At 43.0% G+C, this 19324-nt stretch overlaps 1 protein-coding gene across 1 annotated transcript in view; it reads left to right on the plus strand.

The window, feature by feature from the left end:
- The window catches only part of ANKRD31 (ankyrin repeat domain 31), a 261093-nt gene that overhangs the window by 65112 nt on the left and 176657 nt on the right, over positions 1-19324 (plus strand). The window contains exon 8 of the mRNA XM_088443721.1: positions 12260-12859. Coding sequence (XP_088299847.1) covers positions 12260-12859 — 600 coding nt within the window. The remainder of the gene's footprint in view (positions 1-12259; positions 12860-19324) is intronic.

Here is a 19324-nt window from a genome sequence, read left to right on the forward strand (position 1 = left end):
TCCCCTGTATTTAACACAACCAGCACTGGGACTCCAAAGCCCGATGCTGGTTGTGCTGTGGGAGCACGTCATTTTTTAACAGATGCATGGATGAATCTCACTGATACGTCCATGCATCTGTGTCTTATTGACTTGATTTTCTCAGGTGCATGCCCAGCGCCAGTGAGTCACTATGTCGCCCGCTGATGCTACTGTGCAGGGCCCTGTTGCTGCCACTGCTCTGCACCCCCACTGCTGCCACTGCCCCACACACCTGCAGCTTGCCCCCAAAGCCGTCTCTCCCTCTGCACCCCCAAAACACCTCCTTTGTGCTGTCTGCTCCTCCACCCATGCTAGTGTACCTATTTGTTGACTTGTGCCATGCAGGTGGCCCGGTTTGCTCCTCAAAATCCTGATGGTTAATAAATTATAAAAAAGCTATGAAATTCCGTAGACAAAAAACCTTACGGTTTCACATGTCCCATTAAGGCTTCTTAGACATGATCTGAAATTTCACAAAACCTACTGAATTTGTGCCACTCAAACTAAAAAAAGCAATGAAATTCCGATCATTAAGGCTGACGCCTTAATGGACGTGTTCCTTGTGCAATACAGATATGGTATACCATCACACCCTGTGGTTAACTGCAGATTCAGCACTCTCACAGAGTGTGATTGCTGTCACTCACAAAATGGTGGAGCTACTCATGTACAAAATTGTGTGCTCATTGGAATTCAAACATGCAGTCTATGCAACTGAGGTCTGAGCACTTATGTGGCACACACATCCCACTCAATGCCCACAATGTTCCCATTTGTTCACCACAACAATCCCACTGGGTTCCAACATCTTTCTCACTCCATACATCCATCTCATTCAGAATACACATTCAGCTCCCTAATTTCTAAAACTATCATACTCTGTCTATGCATGTACACTATCTTCACCTCCATGATGCTAGAACGTACCCAATCCCTACAGCTGTGTGGTCTCCTAACTGTGCTAGTTCTTTATTCCCTCTTACACACCAATCTGTCTTTCCCCAAATGTGCCGCCCTGTCTTCCTGCACCAGTGAACAGCCGGTTGCTAGACACTTTGCCACTATTCCACATCCGCTGGCAGCTTTACGTTATCGGATGATTGACCACATCCCGGTATCTATGCGGGGTGGCAATCGTGCTTTGAAACTTATACAGTGTGAGGCCAGGTGGATACATAGGTTAGGGACCCTTGTTCCCAGGGGGCTTAATGAGTACCATGGCCTGCAATGTCTTGTTTAGTTCATGCATTTATGATCACTGTAACTATTATGTTCTTTTTTATTTTTTATTCTCTACCATATTTTCTGACATATATAAGTAGTAGTGTATGGTTTTTCTACGACCAGTCCTCCTTATTAATTAGTATTGTTACTCATAATATGCATAGTACTGATGTACTTTCAATTTGAATTTTTCCTTAATAGTAATATAGGTTCATATGTTGTGATCTATTTCGCGCAGATATATATGACATTTTTTCCAGGGTGTCACTACGGTGGTGTTATGTTATGTTGCTATGGTGATGGTATTACCGTTTCCTTGGTCAGGTGTTCCTGACTGGGATGACGTCAACAGAGTGTGCCGACGGCCGGGTGTGCGGTCCCGCCCCGCGACAGTACACGTGTGCACTGAGGTGAATATAAAGTAAGCTATGTTGATTGTGTTCTGTGTCCTGAGGAAAATGTAGATTAAACATTGAAACGTTGACAATACCATGCATCTCTATTGAAGTTTGTCTGCAGTGCCGCACCTTCTGTCCGTCTATATATATATATATATATATATATATATATATATATATATAGTAGATATGTATACAATTTGCATACAATTGCTTTGTGCCAATGCGCAGTATGGAAAGGGCATGTGTATTTTTTTTTTTTAAAACAAGTTTTAATGACAGATTGACTAAGAAATCCAAATCAAGATGCAAAGTCAGGTACAAATGACTGTCACAAAGTGACCAGTATCCCACATCACAGTGATATACAAAATATAGATTAACAAAATATAAACAGAAACATATAATTCCCACACAAAAAATGTTGGTCATAGGATCAACCGCATTAGGGCCTGATTCAGAGCTGCTCGCTCTGAATCAGGGCCCTCCTCCATGAAAATGGAGCGGCCTCCTGGCCGCTCGTATAGCTGTGGGTGACCACCCACAGCATATGCGAGCGGCCAAAAAGATGGTCGCGATGGTCTTGACCATCGCGACCATCGGACTTGCGACGGAGACCCTGCGGTAGGGTCTCCCTGCCACAAGCCCTGGAGTGATTTTGGCTCTATCAGAGCCAAAATCACTCCCACTGACATCACTAGTGATGTCAGTAGGGCCGGCTTCAGACGGTAGGCGTTCCCATGGGAAGGCCTCCGTCTGGCAGGCACGCCCCCGGCACGCCCACCAAAGGGGGCGTGCTGTCAATCAACATCGACAGCACACCCCCTTTGGTGCGAGACCCGGAGCGATGGAAAGACAGTCGCTCCCTGGGTCTCGCGCATGCGCACGACGGAGCTCCCTCCGTCGTGCGCATGCGCAGTGGGGAACATCGACCCGCTTGCGAGCGTACTGCCGCTCGCGAGCGGGTCTGAATGACCCCCTTAGTCAGAAAAGCATGCCAGAGCTTAAAATTTCCAGGTTGTACCATTCCGTTAAACTAAAACATTTCCTTAACGCTTCTTTCAATACATCCGAAACTATATGGACATAGGGAAGCCATATTTCAAAAAAGATTTTTGTCTGTTTTTCTTTAAGTAACGAAGCTTCTGTCCAATCCATAAAAAATAAAAAGGTACATTTGGTATGGAATAAATGTATAGGAATGGGAGCAGTTGAAATCCACTGTGTTAAAACAACCTTTTTGGTAGCTGCTGCCAATTTGATGAGTAGTATGCGGTTGCCCCTTGTTAGACCATCATCACCTCCATTTGGATAAACACCCCAAAAAACCCACTCTTTATTGATTTCAAATCTTAACTTCAGAAAGTTACTAATACTGGCCCTCATTCAGAGGCGCTCGCAAGAAGTGAGCGCTCGTTCTGAATGAGGGCGGCCGCTTGTATGTTTAAGTGCAGCCTACTGGTCACTAGCTAAGCTGTGGGTTACCATCCACAGCTTTAGCGACCGACCAGGTTGATGGTCGCGATGGACAAGACCATCGGGGCTTGCGACGAGACCCTAAGGTTGGGTCTCGGCAACCGCAAGCCCCAGGGAGCTTCCTGCTCTGATCCAGCAGGAAGCTCCCCACTGACATCACTGCTGATGTCAGTGCGGCCGCCCACAAAACGGCAGGCGTTCCTTAAGGAACGCCTCCGTTTGTGAAACCACCCCCCCGCCACACCTACAAAACTGGCTGAGCTGTCGATCAACATCGACAGCCGGCCCTTTTGTAGTGAGCTCCGGAGCGAGAGAGTTTCTACTTCGCTCCGTGGCTTGCGCACGCACAGTGTGGCCGCTGCACGCGCGCAGGGCCTAACCATCGAACCGGTTGCAAGCGCTCAGCGCTGGCGACCAGGTCTGAATGAGGGCCATAGTCCTGGAGAGCCCTCCAGAATATTTGAACTTGAGGACAATGCCCCAAAAAATGGATAATATCTGCATCAGGGGTCCCACATTTCTAACAATTAGAATCTACCGCATCTCCTATGATATATTTTAATTTTGGGGTGAAGTAGGTTCTGTGTAAAAAAAAATGTATGCATTTCGGTGTAAGAGGATGAAGACAAACATTTATTTAGCTTCGTGTAATGGTGCATACACACGGTCAGATTTTTATTCAGATCTGAACGATAACGATTTTAAAAATCGATCAATCGTTCATATCTGAAAGAAAAATCTGACATGTGTGCAACGATGAACGATGCGCGTTCCCGTTTGTCAGATAACGATATCTGACATCTGATGTGTTTGCAGTCAGTTTTGGACGATTTCCATTCATTTTAATGCAGTCAAAAATAGTTCAATCGTTTGCAAATTGTGCAATCGTTCAGTCGTTCATCTGACATATCTGGCCGTGTGTATGCACCGTAAGCCTCTAGCATATCTTTCATGGAAAAATCAGGGAAGTCTATCCTCCATTTCAATAAACCTGTGGAGCCGGTTTCTATATTAAGGATAGGGCGAGCACATGCATAGATAGATGAGGTAGAAAGAGGATCTTTAGGTTTAAAAAGTAAAATTCTGTCTAGAGAGCAGAGCTGATCTAGCTTTGTGCCTTGAAGTATTTTTTGAGCATAGCTCACCGCTTGCAAAAAGGGAAATAGTGGTATTGAAAGGAGGGAAAACTTATCCTGTAGCTGTGAACGAGAAATAGGCGAGGAATTATCAATATTTAAAAATGTATATACATAACATAATCCTGTATCATGCCACACCTTGAAAATTGAAGAGGTTTCATTCTGAATAAACTTTGGATTGCCCCATAATGGTAAGAATAATGAGTGTGTTTTTGAAACTTTCAAATTGGATCTAATTAATCTCCAAGCCATACACGTAGATTGTAGCAGGATATTCCCTTTTATCGAAGTTGAGAAAGATAAAGAAGGGGTGTGCAGTAGGGAAGTCAAATTGTAGTCAGGGATAATGGCTTGTTCTACCTGCCTTTTCATGTAGACATCAGAGCCTCCAACCCAATCTAGTGCCACTCTGTAGTTTTCAGCTAAAGCATAAGTACATAAGCACGGCAAATTAGCACCCCCCATATCTCGTTTTTGCTGTAATTTGAACAAAGATACTCTCGGACGTTTACCTGCCCATATAAATTTTGTTAAAGCTTTATTTAGTGTTGCTAAATCTGTATTAGATGGTATTATAGGGAGCATTTGTAAGAAATAAAGAAATGTAGAAAAACAGATCATTTTGTAGAGATGCCTAAATATGATGGAGGAAGATGTGACAATCTATTAAAATCTAAGAAGTTCCGTGACATAAGGGGAGAAAAGTTAGCGTCATATAGTTTGGTGCGGTTTGACGGTATCTTCACTCCCAAATAGGTGATGCAATTCTCAGTGGCCCATTTAAATGGAAATTGATTTCCCCAACCTAATTTGGCCTCGGAAACAGGCCAAAGCTACAGTTTTGGTGTAATTGATTTTAAATCCCAAAATCAATTCAAAAGAATTAAGTAATTCCATCAGATATGGCATTGTTAATTTTGGATCTACAAAGTATAATAATAGATGGTCAGCGAATGCGGAGCATTTGATCTCCGTTTGTGCCACACTAATACCTTTCCACCTGGTTTTGTTGAAAAAAGATCTAATAAGGGGGGTCTAGAGCCAGATTAAATAGTAGCGGAGAAAGCTGGCAGCCTTGTCTTGTACCACGGGAGAGAGCAAAGGGTTTGGTGTTGAGAGTTATAGAGTATTAAAGACGGGTAAATTCTGGGCCAAAGTTTTGAAATTAAAATATCCTATTTAAGTTTGCCCAAGACACTCTGTTGAACGCTTTGTCTGCGTAACAGCTAATAACTATATTGCCTTTCTCCCGCCTTTGATGTGTTGTAATCATAGCTGCAATAAGCGTTCTAATGTTATGTACAGAGTGACGATTCTTGAAAAAGCCTGTCTGAGCAGGGTGTAGCATCTTAGGAAAAATGTGCTGCAGTCTTACAGCCAATAGTTTGGTAAATATTTTTATATCCTGATTTAATAAAGAAATCGGTCTATATGAAGAGACTAAAGTGGGATCTTTGTTTGGTTTTGGAATTAAAATAACTCGTGCAATAATGAAATCCTGTGGTGCCTGTCCCCCTTGAATAAAAGTGTTAAATAGACTGGAGAGGTGAGGAATCATTTGTGGGGAAAGGAGTTTATAATAGGCTGCAGCTAAGCCATCTGGCCCTGGCGTCTTTCCTGTAGGTAAAGTTTTTATAATTGTGGCAATTTCTTGCTCCTTAATTGGTGCTATTAAAACGTCTCTGTCCTCCTCTGTTAATTTTGGCAAACCAGCCTTTTTCAGGAATTCAGTACCCAGGGATGAGTGATCTGAAGTTTCCCTATAAAAAGATTCAAAATAATGAAAGCAAGTCTCACTAATCTGGTATGATTTACAGCTGTGTGCCTAAATCTGTTCGGATGGAAGGAATATGTTTAGGTGCAGTCGAGGACCTCACCAGGTTGGCTAACAGTTTGCCAGGGCGATTGCCCCATCTAAAATAGTCATTATTACGGTATGTAAGATCTAGTCTGGCCTGTTCCTCACATAAGGTGTCGTAAACTGCTTTAGCATCTTTATAGGACACTCTGGGCCTAATTCAGACCCGCTCCTGAGCGCTCGCAAGTGGGTCGATGTTGGCTCAGTGCGCATGCGCACGATGGAGCCGGCTCCTTCGTGTGCATGCGCGAGACCCGGATAGCGATGGGCAAGCCGTCGCTATGGGTCTCGCTACAAAGGGGGCGTGCTGTCGATGGTGAGTGACAGCACGCCCCCTTTGGTGGGCATGCCGGGGGTGTGGCTGGTCAGACGGAGGCATTCCCATTGGAACACCTACCGTCTGGGGCCGGCCCCACTGACATCACAAGTGATGTCAGTGGAAGTGCTCTCGGCTATGATAGAGCCGAAAGCATTCCAGGGCTTGCGGCAATGAGACCCTACCACAAGGGTCTCGTCGCAAGCCCGATGGTCGCGATGGTCTTGACCATCGTGACCATCTGCCTGGCCGCTCGCTATAGCTGTTGGTGGTCACCCACAGCTATACGAGCGGCCATACTGTATATGAAATAAATGACCCCTCAAAACTGGTTTTGATGCCTGCCAAAAGAGATTAATGTCCGCTATGTATTCACAGTTATCAGTCGTGTAATTGAGAAAAGTGCTGTAGATAGTTTTGAAAATCCAATGAGGAGGCCAGGTAATCAGGAAAGCGCCAATTATAAGAGGAGACTTTCGGAACATCTAATTGTATCCATAATTTTATGGGTGCGTGATCAGAGATAAGTATGTTTTCAAGAGTTGCGTCTATAACTCTGTGCAATATAGTATGTGATGTCAGCCAATAATCCAATCTAGAGAAACTTTTATAGGGGTGTGAAAAGAACCTGTATTCCCTGGAGACTGGATTAAGATGTCTCCAAGGATCAATCAAACCCAGAGAATCGATTAACAAAGTGGTGGTGGAGGGAGCTGAATGGGTTCTTCCCTCATATCTAGGTCCACCCGAGACATCTAGGGTGGGGTCCAAAACCACATTCAGGTCACCTCCCAGAATCAGGAAGCCCTCCACCCAAGGTAATATGATTGTATATAAATTGGAAATATAATATGCATTGGGGCCTGGGGGAGCATAAATATTAGCTAGGGTGAATATTTCCTCATTAATTATTACTTTCAATAACAAGTATCTCCCTTCTGGGTCTACCTTCTCCTCTCTAACCGTATAAGTGAGAGAGTTACTAAATAATGTGAGTACACCCCGTGTCTTGGTTGTGTAAGACGCACTTCTATATTCTCTCAGCCATGTGTCTTTTAAAGTGTTTGGATAAGTACATCTCCAGTGCGTTTCCTGCAAGAAAACTATGTTGGGTCGGTATTTTTTAATATGGCGTAGAACGGGCATTTGTATCTTAAGCAAAAAATTGTTACACAATATTTTGTAATGCCAATTCTGGCTCTCTATGCCATTAGTCACTAGGTAATCTCATATAACTTGTGCATGTTTAAAGAGGACATATCTTCCCTATTGATGGTTTATCATCTTCAGTTTGCATTCTTTTGTTGTGTCACTGCAAGTGTGTAATTAAAACAGTTAAGTAAGTAGAGAATTATATTAAGTAGAACTACTGCTTTGAAAATAAACAATTGAAACCTGTAACCTGTGCCAAGGACAGGTATTTGTTTCTCTAATTAAGTATTTATAATCTAATATTTTGTTGGATTGCCTGAAAGTCTAGTTGTTGTGATGTAGATCAGTGGTTCTCAAGTCCAGTACTCAGGTACCCCCAACACAGGGGCATTTCTATAATGGGTGCAGGGTGTGCGGGGAACCATGCACACCCTGGACACATAATAATACTTACCTCTCCGGAGTCCCACGTCGGCGTGGGCGTCCGGCGCTGTAAAACGACTGGAAAATGGCTGCAGTGGCCATTTTCCCATCGTTTGCGCATGCACTATAGACTCTGGGCACACTCTAGTGATCAGAGGGCCTGATTCAGAGCCGCTCGTAAGCGGCCGCTCGTTCGTTCCGAGCTATGTTCGCACATCTGCGCATGCGTATGGGTTGCAATGCGCATGCGCCAACCAGTCAGTGCGGTCGGAAATCGTGTGCTCGCAAAATAGAGAATGCCTGCTAATATGAGTGACAGGATGAGGCATTTGTGGGTGGTAACAGGGGAAGGTGCTTGAAAACGGGGAGTGGAGATCCGAACGCAGGCGTGCCAAACGGTCAAAACGGGCGTTTAATGGGAGTGCATAATTAACAAAGCAGCGTCAACGACCACGTCACTTGGTTGTCTTTTAGCCTGAACTGCTCGCATGATTGCGGTAGGGAAATGCTACCACAAGAATAGCGAGCAGTTCATACGCCTTTCGATGTACTCGATTAATCTAATAAATGGCGGAGATGAAGTATGATGCGATCGGCCAGGGGGCGTTTTTTCAAAATAGCGAGCGCATGTTTCGTTCGCTCGTTCAGACAGAGGTGTCAACAGACCGCAAAGAGCGAGTGCTTAATTTAAATATCTGGCCCCTTTTTCAGAACGACCGTCCGCAAATAGCGTCCGGCTCTGAATCAGGCTCAGTGCGCTGTCGGCCGGAGAGGAGCGGGCCCGTGTCGGAGACTGTACACGGGCCCCCTCCTCTCTAGAAACGCCCCTGCCCCAACAGGTAATCTTTTGTGGCTTACTTTAATCATGCCCAGATGAGTTAATCTATTGTGATGGGTCAGTAATTATTCCACCTGCTTTCGCAGATAGAAATCATGACCTGTGGGGGGTACATGAGGGCTGGAGTTGAGAACCACTGATCTAACTGATTATACCAGTTAATGTTGCATACTTTTTACCCCTTTTGCCTGAAACCATTGGCTGCACATTGCTTGGCTTGGCCAGTTGGCTTGATGAGGCTCTCTGACTTACCCTCTTCCAGCTGATTTCTATGGTGGCCAGGTTACACACAGCATGGTGGTGGAGCTCTGACTTGCTTGGGAGGTCTAAACCTCCAGACTAACCAGGTATACCAATGGAAATGTCTGGCAACTGCCACACAGGAGTTAACATCCTATTTAATATGGGAGACCTGAATACCACATACCGTCTCTGGTGTGGGCCTTCTCCTTTTTGGTGACCTAGATTTTTATTAACCTCAATATATATTATGGTAAATATGTGCTTTCTATTCTCATATGTACTGTATTGTTGACTTTGTTTACAGGTTCTCTTATCCAAATAGAAAATATGTATAGTGTGAGACTTCAAAGGTGCACTCCAGGGCCTCCTTGGAAAGTAGTTACTCCTTAATTATAATTAAAATATAACCTTTAATAACTATTCAATTAAGATCACAGACAAAAATGAAAAAGTAGATAATAAAGAAAGTGCTGAAAGAATAGAAATTGTGTATTAAAAATAAGATTAAAAAACCATTCTGCTGAGTCACACTTCTATTAATATTAATCGCTCTGTATTATTTAAAGTCCTTATATGTCTCTTAGTTAGGGCAGTCTACAAAACCATCTGATTTTTATACTTAGATATTCACCTCAATTTATCCATGTATTATTGATGTGATTCATCAGTATAGTTAAGAGTACTGTCTCCTCTAAAGAAAAGTTAATTTATTTGTTGGTGTAATAACAGAGCAATTGTAACATTGTAAACTTATATCGTTTCAATGTTACTAGGTGCACAGGTGATGTTTATATAACTGTTTCCTTTTCAAGACAGTTTATTAAGGAGATATAGATTAGGATGGGGGAGATGGTAGGTAAATTTGTTAATAATAATATGACACGAATAAAAGATGTTTTATAACATTCCTCAGTGTTTCTTGTTTATTAACATGTCTCTAACAGTAAGAGATAATGGGGCAGATGTATGAAGCTCTGGAAAGTGATAAAGTGCAGAGTGATAAACGACCAACCAATCAGCTCACAACTGTCATGTTACAGGCTGTGTTTGAAAAATGACAGGTGGGAGCGGATTGGTTGGTCGTTTATCACTCTGCACTTTATCACTTTCCACAGCTTCATACATCTGCCCCAATATCACACACATATTATTTCTCCTGTCATTCTTCACATTGACTGGATAGCATCTTTTTGTAGAATGTAATTTCTCCTTATATGATGGTGATCTAAGGTATGATTAATCTTTCTCAATGTCCCATATCATGCAGTTATTGCAGATAAATTTCCCTGCTTATATAATTGGTCCCCCTTCCTATTACTATCTATCATAGGCAGTGTGGGAATGCAGCCGCGGGTCTGACACTGCCAGCCTCTACTAATTCCCCTTCCTATCTACGGCTGTTATTGCCGTCTGTGAGAGCAGCCTCGTGGAACTATTTATGTCCCCTGCGGGTCTGACACTGCCCGCCGCTGCTCCTCTTTGAGTCCCGTGTGCTCCAGACTCAGGCGCTATTGTAGCGCGCTAATGCAGATAGGTTCACTGTACATGTGGACCATCTGTTTGTGACTCAGCAGTGCGCCGATACGTATTTCGCCGGACGTCTGGCTTCCTCAGGGCAAAAAGGTTCTCTTATCCCACTTCTCGCTATTATCTTCCAGCTGTTTTTTTTGCATCAATTGTCATCACAGCTTTCTTTATCTTGGGAAATTAATAAACACATAAGTTAAAATATTCTTGCTGGCCAAAATGTATTCTGAGAGTCAGTGGCGTAAGTTCATCCCAAGCGCCTGGAGGCAAGTTATAATTTGGTGCCCCCCTACCAAAAAGATGGAAAATAAGTAAGTTGCATATCTAGCTATCTATCTATCTATCTATCTATCTATCTATCCCATGTATTGGGCTGCCGTGACGGTACACTCCGGGTACATATTTACAGCCCTAAGTGGGGTGAATATATTGTGGGCAATGGAGGAGGTGCCCCTTCAGTGCTGGTGCCCGGCGGCAGGCGTCTCCATTGTCTCACATAGTTCTGCCCCTGCTGAGAGTAGTTGAAGGCATATCTATGTTTGGACATGTTATTTTTCCAAATGCAATGCCCTCACATATACATATAGTTGTTCAGGGAGCCTTTTCTTCTGTGCCAGGTGATGTACAGAAATGAGTAATCTACAAAAGAGGGTGGCTGATAGTGAGTCGGCCTACCCAGGCCCACCTGCCCCACTTTATTTTGCATAATATTTCCCCAATGTAACTTGATTTGGAAGCTCTGCTGTCAATAGATATTGTTTTGGGACTTTGGAAATCTAGTAATATCTGGAAATCTGATAATATCAGCGAAATTTTAGGGCGTTTGTTTGTGGTTCACATTACGGATTATAATGTACCATCATTTGCAGGTGACCGATTTTATTTCAGTGATCATTCTGGTGTAGAAAAAAGGGTTAGCAGAGGAGGGACTCTCACCACAGCTAGGGTGGGGGATGGGTTGCCAATTTTAATTGAATTCATCTGAAAGTAAAGATTTTTTTTTGTATTAAGTAAATTATTTAGGTAACGTGGAAATCTCCAAGCACCCATCATAAATCAGATAAGATTTTACATACTCCAGCACCCACTAAGACGAGGATAACTTTTGTAGTAACTGTATCAGTATAGTATTTTTGTAGTTATTCTCTTAGTCTCTGTAATCTCTGTATCATGAAAGTTCTGACCATAATGTAATAAACACGGCTGGTTGGTGATCTTTTCCTAGACTGGTACAAAAAATGCTTCCTAATTCAGTCACTACTAGGAGCACTACTATACTATAAGTAAGAAGGGAATGCCAGGGGTAATTTTTATTCAATGTAATTTAATATAAGATCCTTGTACAGTATGTGGCAAATGTTTAGTCTCAAGCACTTCATAAAACCAGTCCCACCCCTATACCCTTATTAATGGCCCTGGGCACTGTGGCTTAAAGGACAAATACACATTTTGTCAGTCTAAATACTGTGGGTTGTAGTTATTTTCAGGTATACTGTATATTGTTCTTTGCTTGTTTTATGCTTCTAATTTGTTAATTGTAAAATATACCTGATTGCACTACTGTGGCATTGATACGAGTATACAGTATAATTGTGTTGTCTCTAAACATAATATACTCATAAAGTTATTTTGTGTTAGATGCAGGAGGCTCACAGTGAGAATGAATCCCCTGAAACTAGTTTGTTGTCTGGCTTAATAACAAAAGACCATTCCAATCCAGAAAAAGAAAATGTTAAACCACTAAACGAAGCCCCTGATAACATTTTAACGAGTGAAAGGGGCAAAGTGGAGACTGCAAGTGAAGAGACAGTGTGCTCACTTGAGCAGTCTGATTCTGAAGAAAGCAGAACTCTGTCCCAAAGTATTACTGCTGAGCTGAACACAGACACATTGCTGGAGCCTCTGAGTGATTCTGAGAGCTTGACACAAATGGCAGATATGGTAGACAGCCAGGAATACCTGTCACTCATGGAAATGTCTGCAGATGACAACAGCAAACTGATTTCTGAGGTTCTGGAAGAAATTCACTGTATGCAGAGTCCAGAGGTGCAATCTACCAGGGACCAGCTAGGACACACTATCGTGAGTGATCACAATGATGGAGAAAGCCAAATTATAATGACAGTGCATAATGAGTTTAATGATGAGCACACACAGGAGGCCAGCCTTACATCTGTGCAGGAGGATGGAGACCATGGGGGAGAGAAAGATGGAGATACATTCCCTATACAGAAGACTGATAAGGTAGAGTCTATACCAAACAAATTATATAATTTTTTTGTACTAACATGAATGTCAAGACAGAGTAATATGACCGATGGTGGCATTGCATGAAGTCGCAGACCGGCGACCAATAATAGGTGCAGCTGCGGCTACTTTTGTGTGCCCTATGGGCCTGATGCAGACAGAGAAAGTACTTTGCCAGTTCACTGTGTGAGTTTGTTGCTCAGAGCAATAGGAGCATGCCTATGCACCCATGCCAAACTGTGTACTATTCCAGAGGCAGGGTAGTTCATTCTAACGCTGAGTACAGTAAGGGTGTGTTCTCATAATTGTGATTGGATAAAGGACACAAATGCATATTCTCCTTTCCCAGTCATATTATATGCAGGTGGTCAAAGTAAGTAGCAAATATTTGATGATGTTGATAATCACCAGCATAATGACCCCGCATGTGATTGCTCTGCTCATGCTGATTGGGGTTTTCTTCATCGCTCATCTGTATATTTACTTTTTTGGGTGCGCATTTAAATAATTATTTTTTTTCCCACACTCAAGGCAAGGAATAGTTTCTGTTGGCTTATGTGTAATTGCTGCCTCATAATGAATGCATTTATCTATATAATAAGTGAGAAAATGTGTGTGTCTGTCTGTTTGTCCTTTATGAATGGCCAGAGTTTTGTACCTAGCTTGTACCTTGGCAGGGTGAGTGTAGTTGCACCAGGATTAGGCTTTTGCCTAATTTTGAACTTTGTCAGGGCCACACACTGTAACACAATCCCATTAAACCGAGACACTCTTAAATTACACAGGTTCTGGGGCTGAGGGGCTGGCTTCATACACACACTATCACATTCTGGCAGGATCATGAGCAGCTCAGCACTCGATCCATTCCACTCGATAGATTCAGATTGTGGCAGACAGCATAATCAATCCACAATATTTGATCCTGGCAAAGCTTAGAATATAGAGATTACAAACAGCAGGGGAGATTGATCACAGCCACACAGTGCCACTGCAGATGGGCCATCTTCTGTCCCGGCATTCTCCCCCTGATGACAGCCCTGCTAGACATGGTCTTCGATGTTGGTCTGCAGAGTGATTTCAGGGGGTGATTCAGCTGCAGACGCATTGACGGGATTATGCAGATTCCCAATTATCACAAATCTGTGCATGCACCTGAGCCATACTACGTATGTACAGTACAGGTCTGAGATCCCGCACGCGCATCAGTGATTGACAGTCTGCTGCCGTCTATGGCCGGGGAGCGGGCCGTGAAAGCCTAATTTTCCCAAAACGTAGGCATGTCGCCGCTGTTGGGGGGGGAGTGGAGAGGCCAGGATCTCCATCGGCTGATGGAGATTTCCTGGTCTCTTTTACTCATCTGCAGCGGCCGGCTTGTGTTAACCCTATAGTCACTCAGCCTTGGATGCAACTCGGATCAGCAATGCATGCAGTAGGCGTAACGCATAGTTATCCAGGTTATAGGCGAGGACAATGTATAAAAATGAAGGCTGCAGGTGTACTTCAGAGTCCAGTCTTCAACCCGGTCAACGCCGGGTATCCAAGCTAGTTACAATTAAAAGAAATGGCTAGATAGTTGCCGCCTTGCTCATGGCCATTTATACTTAACCGACTTTTGATCTCCTTCAGGATAGGTCCAATTGGCAAATGCAGGTGTGTCAACGCAATTTTCAGTATAACGGCCTCATATAATGCTGCAAATTGTGAAAGAGTATGTATGTATGTAAGTATACCACAATTGCGTCTTTTTTACTGAATGCAAATTGCGTCTGCATTTTGGGGCTCACTTGCAGCCAACTGTGCCTCAGCCCTTATGAGGGAAAGTGGAATCTAAGGACCTCATTCAGAGTTGGTCGTTGCGGCAGCACGGTCGCACGCAGACTATGTTCGCTAAACTGCGCATGCGTAAAATTCGCAGTGCGCGTGCGCAAACTAGCTGTTACGATCAGAAATTTCTCTCTCCTTGAACACAGCCAGGTCGTTAGTTTGAGTGACAGAATGAACCGTTTGTGGGTGGTAACAGGGGAAGGTGCTTGAAAACGGGGGAGTGGAGATCCGAACGCAGGCGTGCCTGACTATGCGAACGGCGTTTAATGGGAGTGCATAATTAACAAAGTAGTGTCATGGCACATGTGACATGGGAGGTTTGTACACTGACTTGATCGTAGTGCTTAAGAGAGGGTATGGTCAACCTTAAGCTCTACGACCAGCTCCGATGGTTCCCGATGGTCTCGATTAATTACATGTATTGTGAACGAGAAGGGGGCGTGATTTAGTCTTACGGCCGCATCCTCCCCTCGCTCGTCCAGCTAACGATCCCTTCTTAACGACGCAACTTGCGAGCGCTTCATTTGCATATCCGGCCCCTTTTCCCTTACGACCGTGCGGCCGCAACGACCGCCTCTGAATGAGGTCCTAAGTCCCCAAGTGTCATGTGGGGCGATAGGACTAAATTATTCATGAGAATCTGACACAACAGATTAGGAGAATTTCTGGTCCCTTAAAAGTTTAAGACCTGCATAAACTTTGGGGGCACCAAACAAGTTTAGTCACCTTAATAGAAAATTTGACAGGATGTAGAAGGCAAACTTCACTAATGTCAGATTAGTAAACCTAAGCAACCATGCCATCTAGTGGAAAATGAAGTCACTTAAAAGTCATTGCATGATGAATAAGTGGCATATCATGGTTTTTCTCTAGTTAAAGCATGTATTGGGGATAAGCAATGAGACCCTTACTATATATTATTATTCTTATATAGATTTTCCAAACAATAGAATGGGAGGGTATGGAGGAAATTTATGTCAGGTCTGCTAAGGTGTTACTCTTTCAAATAGTTCTGATTGCAACAAATGTAACCGCCATTCCTATAGCTAATTAGGTATGATAGTCTCTGTTATAATGCAAATATAAGGCTATGGGGTTATCTGTAATATTTATGCTCCATGCTGTGCAAATATTCCCTAGGACAGTTTCTTCTATCTAATGTTTTTTTTGTCTTGGTAAAAGACAGTAGTACTACAACAATGGTTTTTAAAGCAATACACCCCCATTAACCGTTATACATATTTACATGCTAAGGCCTGATTTACATGAGCTACTTTTGACTTTTGTTGCTGTGATGATGTATTGCATGAAAACTTTGCACCCCGTCTGATCTAAGTGGTATTTTCTATATGTTAATAGTGTGTTTGATTAACACCATATACAGTACCTTATAAACTCAGCCTTGGGGGCAGATCTGTGATTTACCTGGTGATTTTCAATTCACCTAATTTACTAAATGCTAATAGCCATGTAAATCTCCAGTTTTTTCAAACCTCTTCAAATATTGGCATACATCTCACAATAACAGAAATCACTGATTTCTTCATTGTGAAGTGTAGAGCAGGAGGAATCTATTAAAATGTGATTCACAAAATTGCCACGAAAATCTCCAAAAAATACTCCAACTGGTTTCAAATAGTCCATATTCTCTGAAAGCCAATGAAATAAGTGGGATTTTCTATTCATTTTAATGGGAAATGCATTTCAGTGGGGAAAGAAGGTCTATTGAAGTACATAGCCCATTGATGTGAATGAAAAATGCTCTGCAGCATAAATTAATAATGTAATGCAAGACCCTTTGAGCCCTATCGGTTATTGATGCTTGGACATACTAGAAATTGTACAAGCATTGATGAGTAAGTACTGTCAGCCAGAATATGGTGTACTTCATTGTTTTTCATGGGCTGGATGTCATTACTTACTCTGCCATGGCCCGCGGCCCACAAATTAATAATACTTGTGACTAACTAAACGTTTCACATTTCTTTCTGTGAGCAATGAATTTCAAATGGCTTTCTACTCCCATTGCAATGCATTGCATATTTAAATGTATCAGCAACCAAAAATGTCAGAATTTAAAATAAATTGACTGGAGAGTTTGGGGGATGAATTCGCAATTAATATATGGCAATTTTGATTGATCTTAATTTATACACGAAATCCCCACTTTAATATTTAGTGCACTACTATCAGCCCTCATTTACATAATTAAATTGCAATATTAATAGTGATAGAACTGGAAGCCATTTTGTCTGATGATCCTTTAAATATTAATCACAACCTTTCTAAATAAAAAAGTTATAAGATATACATTGGTTTATTGCTTCAAACCTTTAACAACCTTGTCTAGCTTACTTAACTTAAACTAATAAATAACGACACAGACAACAAGAGCTTGGCTAAAAGGTCACAGCTTTTATTTATAATTCATTAACCTAACCAGGGTTGCAAAGAGACGCTGCAGGCTCAGTTCTAGCTTTTACTTTGCTCAAATACTCGGGGAACGACTGACACATCCCCCCTCTAGACGCACTAATGCTGCGAGGGTCCCACTTCCCTCCTGGGCCAATCCGAGACGCTTCGTACAAAAGCGCCCGGGTCTCCTCGTGCGGAGCAGGACATATTCGCCAGGTTCATCGAGGGCAAGTGCCCCCACAACGTATCTTGCGCCACATAAAGCCACTGAGCTGCAGGGTACTCCCGCCAAAGCCAGACTCCAAAGGAAACTGGCCCGCCACCCAACACGACATAACCCAGAACAAGAAAAAACTTAAAAAAGCAAACAGATCCAAATCATCAAAATGCCGTCAATCAGGATGAAAAAATAAAGTTAAATACCCAACTAAAAGCTATGACTCACACCAAGCCGCCCAGTGACACACCATGCTTACACAACACTCTCCAAATCACGCTAGGCACCATAACAGATCGCACAATCCTTCCATTCCTTTAACCCAACAAAAACTTCTCACCACGAACGATCACTCAACACCGTTCCGCTGTCGCACATCGTTGTTCCTGATAGGCAAAACCTTCCTAGTCAGGCACAACCTATTTAGTCACCGAGGACACAAGAAAATCAAGCACGAAACTCTACACCAAAACCTCGCACATCATTCTAAAACCAAACTGTCAACTGTTGCAATCCCAGTGAGCAACAAAGTTCCGTACCATGAGTATCACACCAAACCCAAACCATCCCGACACAACTTTAAGAAGCCACATCGCAACTAAATAGCAGGGATGCATAAGAGGGGAAACAAGTAACCAGAGTGAGGGAGAAAAATTAAAAAACATACCCGTGAACCAAATTGGGCCGGATCAAGGTTTCTGGGAGGAAAAATCAAAAAATCCCTTCACCACCCCCCAATTGTTGAATGCTAGTCGTTCAACGATTGGTTGGTAAACAACGTTTCAGGTTGGCGCCAGGTGCGCAATTAGCTCTAGCCGCAACGGGTATATGTCTCATAGGCAGCCGTTTCCGCACCCTAAACTCTGCAGGAAATGCCCCCGCAATCGCTGCGCCAATTTGAAGAAAATGAGTACTAGAAGCTGAAGCCTAGAAACTGCTCCAATAAAACCTAGACCGAAACGGCAGAGAACTGAAATGTGGTACGCAGGGTAAGATTGACCTATAAACCACCCTTGAGTTCTAAGTGAAATGTGGTATGCAGGCTAAGATTGGCATGTAAACTATCCTTGTGTTCTACTAGCAGGACGCCACATCTATAATGCCCCGCAAGGCGTACCGGGCAAATGAACCTCTGGATGGGGAGAAAAGTAAACTATCCACCCCCACCTGTATGGTCTCAACTGCCCAACGAAAACTTGCAAAGCACCACTGATCTAATAAAAACAAATAACTTAAACAAAATCCCTGACGAAACTAAACACTCCAAAATTGCAGCTGAAAAGTTCAAATGCAAAAGCGAGGCCTAACATCCGTAAGAAGCTACCTGACCCGTAACCGCAAGCAACGTCATAAAAACTGCACATCAAAGGGCCGCAAGGAGACAACGCGAACAGGGAACCCCTTCACCCAACATGTAATAAATTACTGGGTCTGTGTATGAATACCTTTAAGCTTAAAATAGAATGAGATCCCCGCTGGCGCCGCCACCGCAGAGGATTCGGACCCACCCTGCTACGAATGGTTCCAAACAAAAAGTAAAGCAAGTATTGAAAAACGTACCCTCCGTAGATGGCTGAGCCATAAGCTCGCCAAAATTGCCAGGCAGATGATTACGTATGTGATATCATTGAACAAGAGATCGCAGCGCAATTTGTATGTCGAAAATATAATATTCGGTACCTAAATGCACAAAACTAAATGATAAATCAAATGCAAAAGTAACGAGTTTCGGTTGCAGATGGCATAAGCTACACCCAATTCTGTCGATTAGAAAATTAATCCTAAATTGCACTGACCAGCTTATATGGCCATGAAAATTGGGAACGGCTCCAACAGCAACAATTACTCGTAAGACCTGCATCGTAATAAATCACGCAGAAAAATTTCCCTCCAACTGAAAGCCAAAAAACCTGGCCAGCCAGCCGCAGCAACAATTCCCACTGAAGTCCAAATTAGTTCACCGTTAAATTGAACCAGAAACCTGGCCCAACAACTAAATGCTCGCT

Source organism: Taudactylus pleione, unplaced genomic scaffold, assembly GCF_031769625.1.
Source record: "Taudactylus pleione unplaced genomic scaffold, aTauple2 ptg000333l, whole genome shotgun sequence".
Lineage (NCBI taxonomy): Eukaryota > Metazoa > Chordata > Amphibia > Anura > Myobatrachidae > Taudactylus > Taudactylus pleione.